This window comes from Rattus norvegicus, chromosome 19 (assembly GCF_021556685.1).
Source record: "Rattus norvegicus strain SHRSP/BbbUtx chromosome 19, alternate assembly SHRSP_T2T, whole genome shotgun sequence".
NCBI lineage: Eukaryota > Metazoa > Chordata > Mammalia > Rodentia > Muridae > Rattus > Rattus norvegicus.
The window spans coordinates 22018110-22033419 of NC_141552.1; the positions used below are offsets into that span (position 1 = coordinate 22018110).

Below are 15310 nucleotides of genomic sequence, written 5' to 3' on the forward strand. Positions count from 1 at the left end.
GAACTCTGGTCCTCAATCACTGAGCCATCCCACTGGCCCCTGGCTGTCCCTTCCTAGAATGTTTCTGTATTTCCTCCTACTTGATGCCTTGATGCTGGCTCCTAGCCCAATGGCCTTATATACAAGATGAATTCTATAAATGTCTTATAAACACTAAGTATCCTGTGAAGGGTACTAATGCCCTGTTCATAACAGGAAGGCTGAGGAATCCAGTCTGCAACAAAGAGAAGGCTGGGTGCTTTTCCTGTCATTCAGCATGAAGGGCCAGTCATGTTTTCATTGTAGCGTCCTGGTTATGCTATGGGTCTTCCTGGTGCAGCAGTCCTGTTCTGTGACAAACGATGTGTCTCCTGCAGGAGGAAGAGTGGTCGAGTCACAGTACCTGCAATATGACAATTAAACGAAAAAGGTGATGAAGTCCTTGACTCCCAGAACCACAGGAAGTGGGTTAGGTGGAGGGCAAGTAGGGAGACAGCTGAATCCTGAAGGAAACTGTTGGGACCTTTGCCAGGTGCCTCTGTGACATCCAGACTTGGACACAGGGATGAGTCTGGGTAGTCTAACATCAGCATATATCAGTCTCCATGGTCTACGGCCCCTGCACCTCCTCACTGCTCCTCTGGCTTTGGAGACCTCAATTTTGCCAAGCCTTTTCTTCAGGACCATCCCCTGGATCATCCAGGTGGCTCCTAAGAGACAGGCAGTGACAGCAGACATTTGGTATGGATCACAGGCGAAATTGTCATGGGGCTTTGTGCCATCCTACCCAGAATGCTGTGAAAGGCCCCACTTTGGTGGTGTTCACTTCTGGAATGCCCTGTGTGATAGTTTCAGCTGTGAATAACAAGGCTAGCAGTTTCTACTGCTGCCCACACAGGGCTCCAGCACCCTGAAAGCTGCAGTGCTCACCTAGAAGGGAAGCACATTCAGGACAGGGAGAGCCCTGAGGAGCTCAGTCAACTTCCTGGTCATCCCTGCAGAGACACCTCACCCCTGCAGTGTGGTCATCCCCGCAGTGACACCTCACCCCTGCAGTGTGTGGTCATCCCCGCAGTGACACCTCACCCCTGCAGTGTGTGGTCATCCCCGCAGTGACTCCTCACCCCTGCAGTGTGTGGTCATCCCTGCAGTGATGCCTCACCCCTGCAGTGTGTGGTCATCCGCGCAGTGACACCTCACCCCTGCAGTGTGTGGTCATCCGCGCAGTGACACCTCACCCCTGCAGTGTGTGGTCATCCCTGCAGTGACTCCTCACCCCTGCAGTGTGTGGTCATCCCTGCAGTGACGCCTCACCCCTGCAGTGTGTGGTCATCCCTGCAGTGACTCCTCACCCCTGCAGTGTGTGGTCATCCCTGCAGTGACATCTCACCCCTGCAGTGTGTGGTCATTCCTGCATTGATGCCTCACCCCTGCAGTGTGTGGTCATCCGCGCAGTGACACCTCACCCCTGCAGTGTGTGGTCATTCCTGCAGTGACACCTCACCCCTGCACTGTGTGGTCATCCCTGCAGTGATGCCTCACCCCTGCAGTGCAGACCTTTGGACCTGTGGCCTTCAGGTTCCGGATTATCTGTTAAACTCAGTTCATAATCAGAATGTTTTGTGTTCAGCCTCTGCCTGGACTGTACTCCAAGAAGAGTTCAAGGGTTTCTGTGGCAACATCTAGCGATCAAGCCTTAGCAAAAGGATTCCCAAATCACCCTGCAGGCAGATTCCCAGAGTCATCCCTAGTCCATTTAAGCTGCTGCTGAAGATGCCTTGAAGGCATAGCCACAGCGACCCCGTGTGTTCAGAGGTGATGTTTTCATTCAGGAACCTGATGCTGAGTCTTCTCCTAACCCAGCAGGTGGTCCCTGCATCAGGCTGGAGTCTTGAGTTTCTGTGTTGTCCTGATAACACCTGCTGTGTTCTCCTGGGGCAGAATGGATCTCAGAAGGTCTGGGCCAGTCTCACTGGTTGAGGATTCCTGCAAGGCCTCATCTCCAATTCCTGAGGGAAGGTGTAGGTTAGGAGAACGCCTGGATTTGAAATTCAGTGTTTTCAGATTTCAGGATTGGATGAGGGGAACTCAGCGTGTGCATGTATCCATGTGTCTGTATGCATGCACATGCAGGCCAGGGATGGACACCAGCAACCTTCCTCAGTCACCCTATGCCTCTCACACAAAGGAGCTCTCACACAGAAGCTGTGGCTCACAGATGAGGTTGCTCAGGCTTAGAGTCCCAGAGATTCTTCTGCTGTGCTTCAAAACTTTGAGAGAGAGAGAGAGAGAGAGAGAGAGAGAGAGAGAGAGAGACAGAGAGAGACAGAGACAGAGAGAGACAGAGAGAGACAGAGAGAGACAGAGAGAGAGTGTGAGAGAGAGAGAGAGAGAGAGACAGACAGACAGAGAGAGACAGAGAGAGAGAGAGAGAGAGAGAGAGAGAGAGAGAGAGAGAGAGAGAGAGATTCTACCAGCTTGTACAACCATGCATGCACATATGGATGCCAGAGGGAAATATCCTGTATCTTCCTTTTCGAACAGGGTCCTAATCAACTATCAGGTCTCTATATCTTAATATCTAGCAGGGGTCCCAGCGTGAGCATAGCCAGGGCATACACATGCTTGGCTGTCAGGCAGGCAAGAGGCAGATATCTTGTTCTATTTTTCATGGTTAATGCTCTTAGTGCCCTTGAGGGCCTGGCGGACACCTGCCTGGAGACGGCTGGATCTGATGCTGGCCTAGACAGCCAGGGCTATTGATGATGGATGTCCAAAGTGGCCCTCATTCTTGGCAAACTACTCTCCTCTAGTCTAAATGTGCTTGGGTGTTTAATGCAAGGACTGGGTTGTAGTTTTCCTCTTCCATCCTGCTGCCTCCTTGTTTTCTTCAGTGGGTCACCTGCCCTAGTGAGGAAAGAGAAGTGTGTGAACCACAGCACCACCTGCCCATGCTTCTGCTTGCTGGTCTGTGGTATCTGTTGATGGAGAACCGTTCCTGTGGCGGTCAGTCCTGTTGCTGTTTGTGAGTTTTGAGGATTTACGTCAGTGTAGTAATGTGCACAGTCATCCTGGGAAACCCCACAGGAAGTTGGTCCCCAGGTTTCAGCACACAGAAGCACAGGCCAGAAGAGATGCCCATGTGTTGAAGGAGGTCCGGTAGATGTGCTGTTAGTTTCCTGTGCCTGATGCATGATTGTCCCTTGCTTAATAAAATGTATACACAAAACTCTTTAAGTGTCCCACTGACCTCTGAGAAAGAACATCAAAGGGAAGATGGCTCTGAACTCTTAACTCCCTGTTCCTGTCCTCATAACAGGTTTCTGTAGCAGCCAAAGGAGAGAAGCCACCTGAGGGAAGGAAGTCCAAGACAGTGCCTAGGAGCAGAAGTAGGGTCTGGCTGTAGAGGGGACAAGTGGCTGGGTATAGGGACTCTAGGATCAGAAAAGAGGCTGCCTGGCATCTCCCACAGCAACAAAGACAGTCACGCATAGTCATGCTCAAAGGCCAGTCTGATCCAGACTGTCCCTCATTTCCCAGGCGATTATAGATTGTGTCAGGTAGCAGTTGAAAACTGGCCATCAGGGCATGATTCAAGTGTTTATTAAGGTATCATGGCATCAAGAGTATATGAGGACATAGCCATATGTACACAGAACGACATGCAGATGCAGAGAGCAGGGAGGGAATAGCCAGGAGCTCCTGCTTGCTGCTGCCTTAGGGGTTCTACAGAAATCCCAGTGGCACTTGGGAAGTGGAGGCAATATCAATTAGGGATTGTGGCCACATGGGGAGATTGAGACCAGCCATGTGCTGTGGCATCAGAACACTGACCAGCGATGACAAAATGGAACATAAAACACTGGTTGCTCAGCTTTGATACTGCTGACTGCTGATGTGGCCAGGGGACATCCGGTTCACCAAAGGCTCAGCCAACAGTTGTCTCTCCACTCACCAAATGTCAAAGAGTGGCCCAGCTCCACAACCAAATGTGTGCCCACATTGCAATGGCTCCGGTACTGTTTCACCTCAGCTGCGGAGATCTCAGGATCCATGAGTGTCCAGCACACACACACCCGAAAGAGACAGTCTTAGGGGTCGTAGGCAGAACTGAGGGTGGTAAGCCTCTGCCTCACGGCTCAATGGCCCTGACCTTGGCATTGTTTGGGCACAAGAGAGCAAAGTGATGGGGACAGACAACCTGCAGTCTACCACGCAGGAAGGGCATGACTAACACTGATTGATCACATCCATGTGACTACTGAAGCTTTTCCTGCTCTCTGTAGTGGTGACCTTACAGAAACCATGCACACCCGGTTTAGACTGTATTAAAGTAGCACACCATTTCAGGGTTCCCTGCAAGGTACCATGGGACAGTAGTAGCATGAGTCTGCATGTATCTCGACAGTTTTCACTAGGGACCAAACACACACACACACACACACACACACACACACACACACACACACACACACACCCTTTACTGACATGGTGCACATTCTTTGCACACAGAAGAAAGTGAGTAGTACTGAAAACACACCAATCATGGAATTGATGGAGGGAGTTGTGGGGAAGCTGGGGCTTAGAGTTACTTAAAGGCCCTATGCAGGCTCTCCTTTTGTTGGAGGAGAAACTTCAAGTGCAATGTGGTTCTTTATTTTCTTTCTCTAAAGCACAGAGGGCTAGGGTGGATCACAGGGCTTTGAGCATGTTCGGCAAGTACAGTCACAGTGAATTAAATAATAGGGCTGGAACCCTATTAATCTTCTACAGAATTACAGAGCTGCCTGGATGAAGACTCTCAGCTGAAAAGGTGGACATCTCAAGACAGGCACTGGACAATGGCTGACAGACTTGACTGAAGACTGGAAATGTTTTGGTATCTCATAGGAAACGAAGGCCCCTCCCACTACACTGTACTCTAAGGACAGTTTATTCAGGTTAGGATGACATGAACTATTGTCTTAGGTCACAGATGTCAGCACAAAGTATCCAAGGTATTGTATGCCAATAGTAGCATCAACAGAACAAAGCACACAGTGTCATGAAGACATAAATTATGAGTTTGTGTAGCAAGACCCAGGCCTCTTCCAGGTTCTTAGATAGTAACTGAGAACCTCAAATATGGTGGTGATGTGATAGTGTGGGGTGAATCTAGTTACAACTAGTTTGTATTGTGACACAAATGACACTTTTTGTGTCATGGTCAGCTTTTAATGAATGACTAGACCTAAGCATGAGAGTAACCAAATACTACATTGCTTCTCTAGCTGCTGAGCTTTTAAAAGCCCTGGGGTGACAGCAAGCTTTTGTGGACATACTGCATTGGTCCTTCTGTACTTTAACTCTCTGAGTCACCTCCACTCTCAGCAAGTTAGATCAATTCCACAAATTGGAAATCAGTCACCTGGAAAAAATACATTCTCAATACGATCCCAGATTGGCCATGGAAAAAGGGTAGCTTGAACTGTCCCACCTAGGTTGGGCTTGCACAGGCCTGCTCTCCAAAAGAAACCTGTGTTCACAGCTGCAAGCTACACTCACTATGGATGCTCTGGAGGTTCCTTCCTAAACTGCTTAGATTAAAATAATTTTCTTGCTAACAATCAAAAAACTGATTATGCCAATCTGGCCTACAAGAAGCTAGTTTCTATTCTGTATTTTATCAGATGTGCAGAATACATATGGTCATCACTGATAATAGGTGAAAGATCTGCTCTAATATGAAAACTAAGTGATGCTGGAGGATGATCCTGACACACAATGAGCAGTGGGAACACCAGAGCTCTGTAGGGATGCCTGACAACCTAACACGTTGAGCACGCACGCCTCAGTAAGTTCCCTGTGAACACACATCTCCTGAGATCTCTCTATTTAATTGGAGGTGATCCTGTCCACCTAATACAGCACCTCATGTGGAATAACAAAAGCCACCTGCAGGAGCTGTGGTGATGACTCACAGGGTAGAGCATCTGCTGCTCTCTCAGAAGAACCACATGGACCCTAACAATTGGGTAAAGTGTGTCAGTGATTACATCATAAAGTGTGTGTCCGAGACACAGCCACATTATCCACACAAAAGACACTGTCACACTGGGTACACCTTGGTGACTTTGAATTCACTTATTAGCCCAGGCTCCATGGAACATGCAGAGATCCATCTGTAGCTGTAAGTTCTAGGTCCACAGGAAGGGACAGAACCCTTGAGTAAGAAAGATAGTCTTAAGAGTCAAGACATAGAATTCAATTTTTATTCATAACAAATACATTTTTACAACAAAACAGGATTAAAATGAATAAAAATATTTAAAAATATTTGAAAGTAAAAATAGTAACAAGAACATATAAATATGAAACAACAAAAAGAAAACTTCAATTAAAATCATAACAAAAATATTTCTAAACAGCATATTCTTAACGAACATTTAGAAGCACAGACGTATTGCTGTTTCTCCTCTAGCACAAATAATGAAAGGCGGTCCCCCAAGTTGTCTCTCAAGTGCTGTTTTCTGAAGAAGAAAGTGAGTAAGACCTCAATCAGTCAGGATGGCTTAGTGGTATATAAATTTAGGGTCTCTAATAAATGACAAATTAACTCTGAGGAAGAATACTCATCCAAAAAATGTTGTTACCATTCAGGATGTTGGTCATCAGGGACTCCTGAGAAAGCAACTTATTCTTCAGGAAGCTCTCTTACTGGGGTGTGTCCAATTCCAGCTCTCTTGCACTTTCTGAGACCTGGGAGAGGAAGGCAGTTTTTCAGACACTGATTTGGTCGGGAAATGCAAGCCAGCTGTCAGAATGCTGCCTTCTACCACCTCAGTTCTATTGGACAGTCGACATGGACCTTTTAACTGATATCATTGTTGCTAACTCTGTGGGCAGGGCAAAATCTCCAGCAAGCCTCACAGTAATGTGGGCTGCCAATCTGGGACCCAGACTTATACCAGTGCAAACCAAGAACAGGGCAATGGGAAGAGACCTCATCGGGTTGCAGGAAAAAAGGAGATGTCCATATGTCACCAAGGTTAAAGCCAATGACAAGTACTAATTTGACATTTGCACTTGGTTCTTATCCCAAAGGTGCTTCCTACACAAGAGGTCACATGACCACAGAGTGTCAATTGTTCAAGAACCAAGAAATTGTTCAAAACTCTACATAGGATCCAATCTATCACATGGATATGCAATTTTAGATATGTTATTCATCTGTCACCATTTCTAGACTGCAGCTTCAAAAAGAGCAGCAAAATATGCTTGCACAATAATTCAGTTTCTGAAAAGTGGTTAACTTCCCAGAATACATGTGCATAGGCAGAGCAATGAACAATTCCATTACATGAGGTGGTTGGCTGGTTGTGAGTGTAAATTAGAAAGGTGGTAAGAGAAGCAAAGATGTATCAAATTGGCAAATTTTATCAGATATTGTTAAGCTAACACATCTGCTCATCCCTACCTGATAATGCTGGTTCTGGCCGTTGATGGTCTTTATCTTTCTTGTTGCAGTCAACCAAATATTTCTGGTTCAGTGCACAATCAAGATGTACCTCCTTGCTCTCCTGCTTCAGGGGGACCAACTTCTTCCTACATGTGTTCTCCATCAGGAGCTGGCTAAGCAGGTTTCTGGAAATACAGTATGCATAGTAAGATCATGCTGGCCCTTCCTCCCATTCCTACTCCCAAGTCCCACTAACTCTACCAGATCCCAGATACCCATGAAGACTTAATAAAATGCATCTTGATACATATAAGGCTGCTGCACAAACCATAAAGAGTTAATTCGGGGAAGAATAAATTGTTTGCTTGGCCTGACACCAATTAGTGTCCACACCTCTGAGAAAGAACATGGATCTACAACTATCCATGAAAGCCCAATGCATGGGGCCAACATCAATTAGTAGTGGGCTAACACCCTCAAAGGAGGTCAGTAGAACCAAGAGAAGGTCATGCTAACCATGTGGTCCACGCACTGAATTTTATAAAACCTGGTGTGACACCATAGGTCCAGGTCAGCCTAATAACCTTCTGCTGACTTCAATCAGTACTGTTCTATCTAGAGCCTTCTGAAGATGCCTAGACAATCCTGGGATGAGTAACAGTCTTTTATGGAACTGAAAACTGAGTCCTAATGACCCTGGAACACTGATGGGTAAATAGCACAAGAGATAGAACCAGAGCTGAAGACCGTCCAATCCAGAACAAAGAAAGTCAGAAATGGCCATTCCACAAGTGATAGCCTTTCTGACCAGGACTTACCTAGAGAAGGTAATCTCCTTCTTCAGCTTATGGTTGTTCTCATGGACCTCAGTGTTCTCCATCTCTAAGTTGTGCAGAATTGACATGACCGCCTCCTCCATTCTCTCCAGGTCTTCATAATATGGATTTGGCCTGAAGTGTGGCCTGGCCCCAAATGATAGAATACAATGAACATCGGCATTTAGGAATATATGAACTCAGGGTGGGTCCTATATTACTCCAGGCTGCTGCCTGGATCTTCCAGCACTCAGTCCCCTGCCTAGCAAGTACAGAGACTCACCATAAACTCACTGCAATTACAATCTTGCAAAGCCACCAGCTGTCAAGGGCTTTGCAAATGCACACTGGGAACTCACTCTCCCTGACTTTATCCCTGAATTCTTCATTCAGACCACAAGTTCTGCTTTTAAATAAGTGGAAGCAGATGAGTATATTTTCAATCTCACTCCTGAGGAAGGGTCAGGTTCTGAATCTCCACTATATGGGAGGTGAGGTTTAGCACAGGGTGGTTAGGGAGGCACAGCTTTCTAGAACCCAAAACCTTAACAGGATAAGAAAAAGGTGACCTTGCAGACCCAGGAATGAAACAAGAGCATTTGGTGTGATTCATACCTGTTCTTCATGGATCTCTCTGTCAGAAACCTCAGGCGATCTCTCAGGTCATTTCTCTCCTCGGTAATGAGCTGCAGCTCTTTAATCAGCCTCTCCTTTTCCTTCATGGCCTGATTCTTGCTTAGGTCAGTGCCATGGGAAGATGTTTCTATCCCAGCATCTGTAGGTAGAAGAACACAAGTGAACCTGCATGGGGAGAATGCATAGAGTGTACATAGATCACAGTGAGGCCTAAACAGGAGAACAAGCCTGGAACCCAGTGTCACTGCTAGGCGATTGGTCTATGCTTAAGAGACCTCCTCAGGGGATCTCAGTTCTCGAACTACTCTATAGAGACCAAGAGATGTAAGCAGCCAGGTGTTCCCTATGCTGGACATCACGTGCTTACATGTACCACGGAGATGGCTTCTCCAGGATTATTATCAGCTGAACAGGGTACAGCTTGGTTTCAGGACCCTCACCCCTGTGGCTTCAGAACTCAGATGATAAATTCACCATCCACAAAACTTGAGTGATTGGAGACACTCAGATGTCTTACCCTGATACTCTAAAGCAACAACTTTGGATTTAAAACGCATTTCCAGGGAGGATATGTTCAACAGACTTATCAGTGTCCCTATGTGAAATACCAAATGCCCCAGAAGTGCGAATAGGTTACAGGCTGAATCTTGGTCTACACATTCCAAATAGTTTTGGTATTGTAGAAAAATTTTTGTAACATACAACCTCTAATATATAAAGCAAACGATGACCCTGCCAGTTAGAAGAAATCGGAGAAGGTCTAAGAACATAAGATTATTGCCTGAAGCACAATCTCTCCCTGTTACTACTGTCAGATACCCATTGTATTTAAAGAAGCAATGATAGTGAAATACATTGCTGCCCTGTCTAAACTCAGAAAAGGTGGACCCTCCATGACCACTGATGGTGTTATTATATCAATGTAACAGAGCAAATGAACTGAAAAGTAAAGACCAGAAGTCCACAGTATAATAGCATTGGCCTTACCATATCCTCCCAGTGGGGATGGGGAAACTAAAGTTCTGAAATCCTTGACTTTAGGGAATTGTGCTATTCGTGGAAATTCAATTCCTTTTCAGATGCTCCAGTTGCTGTGGCCCATTGCTAGAAAGGTCAGCTTAAGCCTGCAGCCACCCTGGCAGGAAGCTCAAAATACACTGCCCAGAATTTACTCCACATTCCCCAGAAGTGCTGTCTTTGTCCATCATTACTTTGAGACGAAAGGCCAGACTCCTTCACTCTAGTCTCTCCAGAATCGACGTTCCCCCTCCCAAAAAGCTTGCGAAGACGGGAAAACATGTCTTAGCTTGTAACCGCCAGACTCAGACTGAGAGAAACTAGGGCACTGGTTGTCACTACAACACTGGTGACATCACAGAGGATGCCAGAACTCTCTAGGAGACAATAGAATGTCCAAGAAGGGACAACTGATGTCATGGGGAGCAGACTTTGCCTTCCTGCTAATGTTCTCCCTGTACTGAGCATAAGCAGAGGTGCCCTTTCCAGGAGACTTTCCTGGGGAGAGCCACTGAGCATCTCCTGCTTCCAAAGCCAAATTTTCCTCAAGGCTTGATTATTAAAAACCTTAGTAATTCCTATGCATCTAAATGAATGTTTCCTTTCAAATCTTTCCCAAAAAATGTCTCATCCTAACTCAAATTGTCCTCATTCACCAATGTAAGCCATTAAACCTTCCTGAGATTTCACACCAGCTTGAATATGCACTCAAAAGTTCTCCTGTCTCATTATGTACAGGTGCTTTATATCACATCAAGAAATAGTCTGCATGGTAGGTTACAACATGGGTGTGTGTTAGGGGAACACTCATGAAGTCATGTGCTTAGCAATCGACAATTGCCAGAAAATTCCTTAGGAGAAAGAGTTGAAGTCTTTAAGGTGCTAGGAAATGTGTGGAGACCAGTTGGCAGAGGAAAGTGCAATATTGGAGCCACCAATGACGGGAACCTCATGCTGCTTGTGGGGTTCTCCTCTCTGCACCAATGTCACCAAAGGAGCACTGCTCACAGGCCTGAGTAAGATGTACCATGAGCTTCTATCAGAAAAATAAAATACACAAGAGATATAGAGGGTGCACAGAAACGTCTAAAATGAGGCTATAAACATCATTAAGTGGATAGAGCAAGGTCCCAGCACCTGTACACTGGGAAATGGCCACCCCACCAAACACAAAAGCATCTATCATGGTAAAAAATGAATACTTTATAGAATGCACCCACTAACACTGATTGATCACATCCGTAGTTCAAATTTTGGGGGCAAATTCATGGCCTTAACTATCTTTGTCTCAACTTATATAGCAAAAAATAAGAAAGAACGAGAAAAGAAAAAGTCAAAACTAAAAGCTCAAGCTTCTCATATGAGGATTGCAGGAAGTGTTATATGGGAGTCAGTTCTGATTAGGCCATTTTAGATAGAACAGTGCATAGTGACCCTTAATGTGATGGGCCCTATATAAAGCTTTTTGCAATATTGGAATTTTAACAAACCTCATCCAGAACGTACGGAAGAGGCACCATGTGATCACCATGTGGTCACCATGTCCTTACTCTGTATCAGGTTATTTTTCTGCATCCTTGATTGTCAGGCATATAACAGCAACAATCTGAAATAGCTGACAGACATGGAAAAACATGGCTAAAACTATAGTTGTGGGTTACACACCTCAACTGTGAAAGGCTAATGCTGTCTGCACAGTCCTTGGAGGCCACTCTTATAAGCCTATTCATTGCAAATTGAAAGGAGGTTTATCAAGGCTCAAAGTGATCCTGGCCAGCCAGGTAGAGGGCAACATGTGATACTTGAGACCCTGTTTTAAACCAGCACAGAAATCCACACTTCATTCAAAGCATCATCTACGAATTCTTGATTATTTACCATTCTCTCCCTACCAGTCGTTCTGTTTGGAATGGTAGAAAACAACTGGAACTGATCTTTCTATTTTAAGGACCTTGATCTCTCTTTTTTTAGGTCCACATTAAGAGTGCATACAAATGGACATCACCATCTGAACATCTTAGTATTATCTACTCTGTATATATAGCATAATACTGTGCCTATGAAAATCTTAAGCTTCCTTGAGTGTAGTTGCCCCATCAAGAAGTGTGAAGTTCTGAGTTCAAACCCCAGTGATGCTTTAAAGGTACTAGAACAAAGCAATCAGAGATACTCCACTTCTTTGTCCTTAGATTAAATCAAGTTGACACAATGTGAACCTGGTGGGCTATTTAACCATGCATCTTTCTCCCAACCCCACTTCCACGAGCTCAGTCCATGGCAGAATTCATCCCCCACCATCCTAGGTATTTCTTTGTATATTTCTACAAGAGCCAGGTTTCTTTTTTTTAATAGAATTAGTTGTAGTCAATCAAGTGCTGCCCTATGTGAGAAATGATTAGTATCTATTGCAACTTACCACAGTGTATTTGTGTATACAAGTACATTATTGGAAATCCAGCACTACTGAGGGATTGGAAACCAGTTCTGTGGCCTTGCCTTTCTGTGCCTCTTCCTGGCTCACAGGCAGCAGGGGGCAGACCTTGAGTTCCTCTTCAGGGACAGAGTGATGTTGAATGGGCACTGAGCAAGCAGAGAAACACAGCTGAGGCAGCTCCTTTCAGTTATCAAACACATCATCTCCTTCCCATCTTAAGGGCTACTGCTGAGGTCTTGCCCCCATACCTACCTTAATAGCAGCGAATTTGTTACACAGCAGCCAGCTCTTTCCTATTGTTCTGTAATACGCCTCCACATCATGAATGCCAAGAAAAACACTAACAAAGAACAAAAAACTCTGACGTTGAACTGTGTGGTGCTGGTCACATACCCTGTTATGTTCTGTATGTTATGAGGTTTGTTAATCTTAACAAGTTCCCCAAGTGTATTCTTCACATAGGACCCAATAGATTCAAGGAAAATAGGAACAATTATGTGTAAAATGTCCTGAGTCAGGGCCATAGACAGCAGCATTTCCAGCACTTGTGCATGAGCCCATGTGGATCTTGCAATGAGCGGGGCCTAGCAATGTCCAGTACACAGTTGTGAGCTGTTGCTCTGGTTGAACTGTATTGGTGTGTGCATTAATAAACTACACCTATTTAAATGAATTCAGTGTCCTGTGGTGTGAATCCAGACCCCTTGAAACCAGGTCTTCCCTTCTGCAGCACTCGGGAAAAAGGCTAAGTTTAGGAAAGGTGACGTCTTGTCATAAGTTATGTGACAAGAGGGATGGTGAATGATCCCTTGAGATAAGAATCAAGGTTTCCTCTGTGGTATTTAGGTCTATACTGGCCCTGTGCAACAGCTTCAAGAACCCATTTCTGATTTTCCTTGGGATTCCTGTGATGATGCACTCAGACATGATTGGAAACAACCAAAACGGTGGTCAGACTTGATTTATAAAATGTAGGTAACATTGCAAACTTAAGTTGTAGGATATTTGATCATATTGTCATCCCCAATATTGTGTTATTTACTTAGAAAAATACCTTCTGGCTGTGTAGTTCAGTACTAGCACCAATATTTAACCCTAGAGCTATTTTTGTTTGTTTGTTTGTTTGTTTTTTGTTTTTGTTTTTGGATGAACAAGTACTTTCCTATTTTGTGGCCCAGCCCTAGCTCTTACTTCTTTGCACAGTCATAGAGAGACCTAAAACATATACTCAGACAAAGTCAGGGGAGTGTATAAAAGGGCCTAAGGCAATACCACATAATGACATTGAAAGTGGGCTCTCTTCTTGATCCACGCCTCCAGCTCTCCTGACATCTACATGAATTATAACTCCTAATGCAGTGTAAATGATGTCTGTGCTATTGCTGAAGGAATCATGAGAATAACAACTCTAAACATCCCACCATGGATACAATTTGTGGAAAGAGGCAACTGGCAGCCAATGAGAGGGCTCTACAGTTAAAGGGGCTTGCTGTCAAGTCTGATGAGCTTGACTCAATCCCCAGGACCCACGTGGTAAAAAGGAGAGAAACAAGGGCCAAGCTGTCCTCTGGCTTCCACTCATGTGCTTACATGTATGTGAGTATATATGTATATGTCTGTATGCACGTGTGGTTATGAATGTGTGTATGCATGTATGTGTTAACGTGTATATGTATATGTGTGTATATGTCTGTCTATATGTGTGTATAGGTGTATTTGTATGTGTGTATATGTATTGTATGTGTGTGTATGTGTGTATGTATATGTGTATGTGTGTATGCATGTATGTGTGTATGTGTGTATGTGTGTGTGTGCATGTGTGTATGCATGTAGGTGTGTATATATGTGTGTGTGAGCATGAATGTGTATAGTCATGTATATGCATGTGTTTTCATGTACGTGTATTCGTGTATATGTACGAATGTATGTGTGTATATGTATGTATGGACACACAAACACACACAATGTTAAAACATAAAAAGCTCCTTGGAGTATTCACCGTGCCTGGATAAGTGGTGACCATGTGGGGGAAACACATGTCCATGTACACATACCTGTTCACATGCGCTGAGCAATGCCCAGCCTGGTCTTGAGCTCACTACCTGCCCAACGATGAGTTTCTGCCCACATGGTCTTCTCAGAGCCAGGTGACAATTGTTCCTGCCATGCCAGTTCTGTTCCCGTTTCTCATGCCACAAACCTTCTAGCTTGAATCTCACCTACTGACGCAGGAACCTAACAGCCTCCAACCCAGTGAAGTAAGTAAACTTCTTCCTGACATTCTCAGGCTTGGTGTCCCCATGAGTCACAGGGAGGAAGGATGGCATGCACCAAGGAGAAGGGCCATGGGCAAGGAGGAAAGGATCATAAGTCAGTCATCACTGACACCAGCAAAGTGTGTGCTTCAGAGCTGGCTCTGCTCACTCTTGTCCCAGTGGCAGGACTTAAGAGTGGTGCATACCTGTCACCCAGCACTCAGAGACGTCTGAGGCATGAGAACCAGGAGTTCATGGCCATTTTAACTAATGGTGAGATCAGAGACAGCCTGGGCTGCATGAGACTCAGTCTCAAAGCAGGCAAGGAGGAACTTGCTATATTTGAGCAAGGAAGCTGCCATCCTCCTGGGTTCTAAACATTCACTGCAATACAGAAAGATGCTAGGGCTAGTGTGGCAGAAAGTAGGAGACAGAGAAGCCAGGTTAACCCTCCCTAATCTTCTCATGCTGTGTGAGCTATGAGTAGATGGTGCCCTATACACTGTGGACAGGATGGTCTCTCAGACGGTTCAGAAAGCCATGGAGGACTCCAGCAATTCTCCACTTGGGTGTCACTTGAGTCTTATATGTGTGTGTTTACAAGCCAAAATATAAGATCCATAGGTGACTGTGTGAATTCAACATGGCCCAGCCATGTGCTGGAATATTATTCAGCCTTACATAGGATTCAGATTCTGACCCTTGAACAGGAATGAGAATGGTAGCCATTCTCCTA

General features: G+C 45.2%; 3 protein-coding genes across 8 annotated transcripts in view; 1 reads left to right on the forward strand and 2 right to left on the reverse strand.

Annotated features, from left to right (window-relative positions):
• LOC147999107 (uncharacterized) overlaps positions 1-15310 on the reverse strand; it is a 924037-nt gene that overhangs the window by 50057 nt on the left and 858670 nt on the right. The gene's annotated exons all lie outside the window — the stretch shown is intronic.
• LOC147999108 (disks large homolog 5-like) overlaps positions 1-15310 on the forward strand; it is a 76459-nt gene that overhangs the window by 38457 nt on the left and 22692 nt on the right. The gene's annotated exons all lie outside the window — the stretch shown is intronic.
• On the reverse strand, positions 6217-10197 carry LOC147999109 (uncharacterized). The gene is made up of 6 exons (XM_087596136.1): positions 10041-10197; positions 8848-9007; positions 8236-8379; positions 7436-7602; positions 6612-6717; positions 6217-6488 (listed from the first exon to the last, which is right to left on the reverse strand). The coding sequence occupies exons 1-5, from the start codon at positions 10165-10167 to the stop codon at positions 6653-6655; spliced, it is 663 nt and encodes a 220-aa protein (XP_087452262.1). The 5' UTR covers positions 10168-10197; the 3' UTR covers positions 6217-6488; positions 6612-6652.

Coding starts and splice junctions, on each gene's coding strand:
- LOC147999109 (XM_087596136.1), bottom strand. CDS start 10,167: ATGTTTTCCCGTCTTCGCAAGCTTTTTGGGAGGGGGAACGTCGATTCT. Junction 8,380..8,847: donor GAGAGATCCATGAAGAACAG/GTATGAATCACA, acceptor ATTTGGGGCCAG/GCCACACTTCAGGCCAAATC. Junction 6,718..7,435: donor GCCAGAACCAGCATTATCAG/GTAGGGATGAGC, acceptor TTCCTCTCCCAG/GTCTCAGAAAGTGCAAGAGA.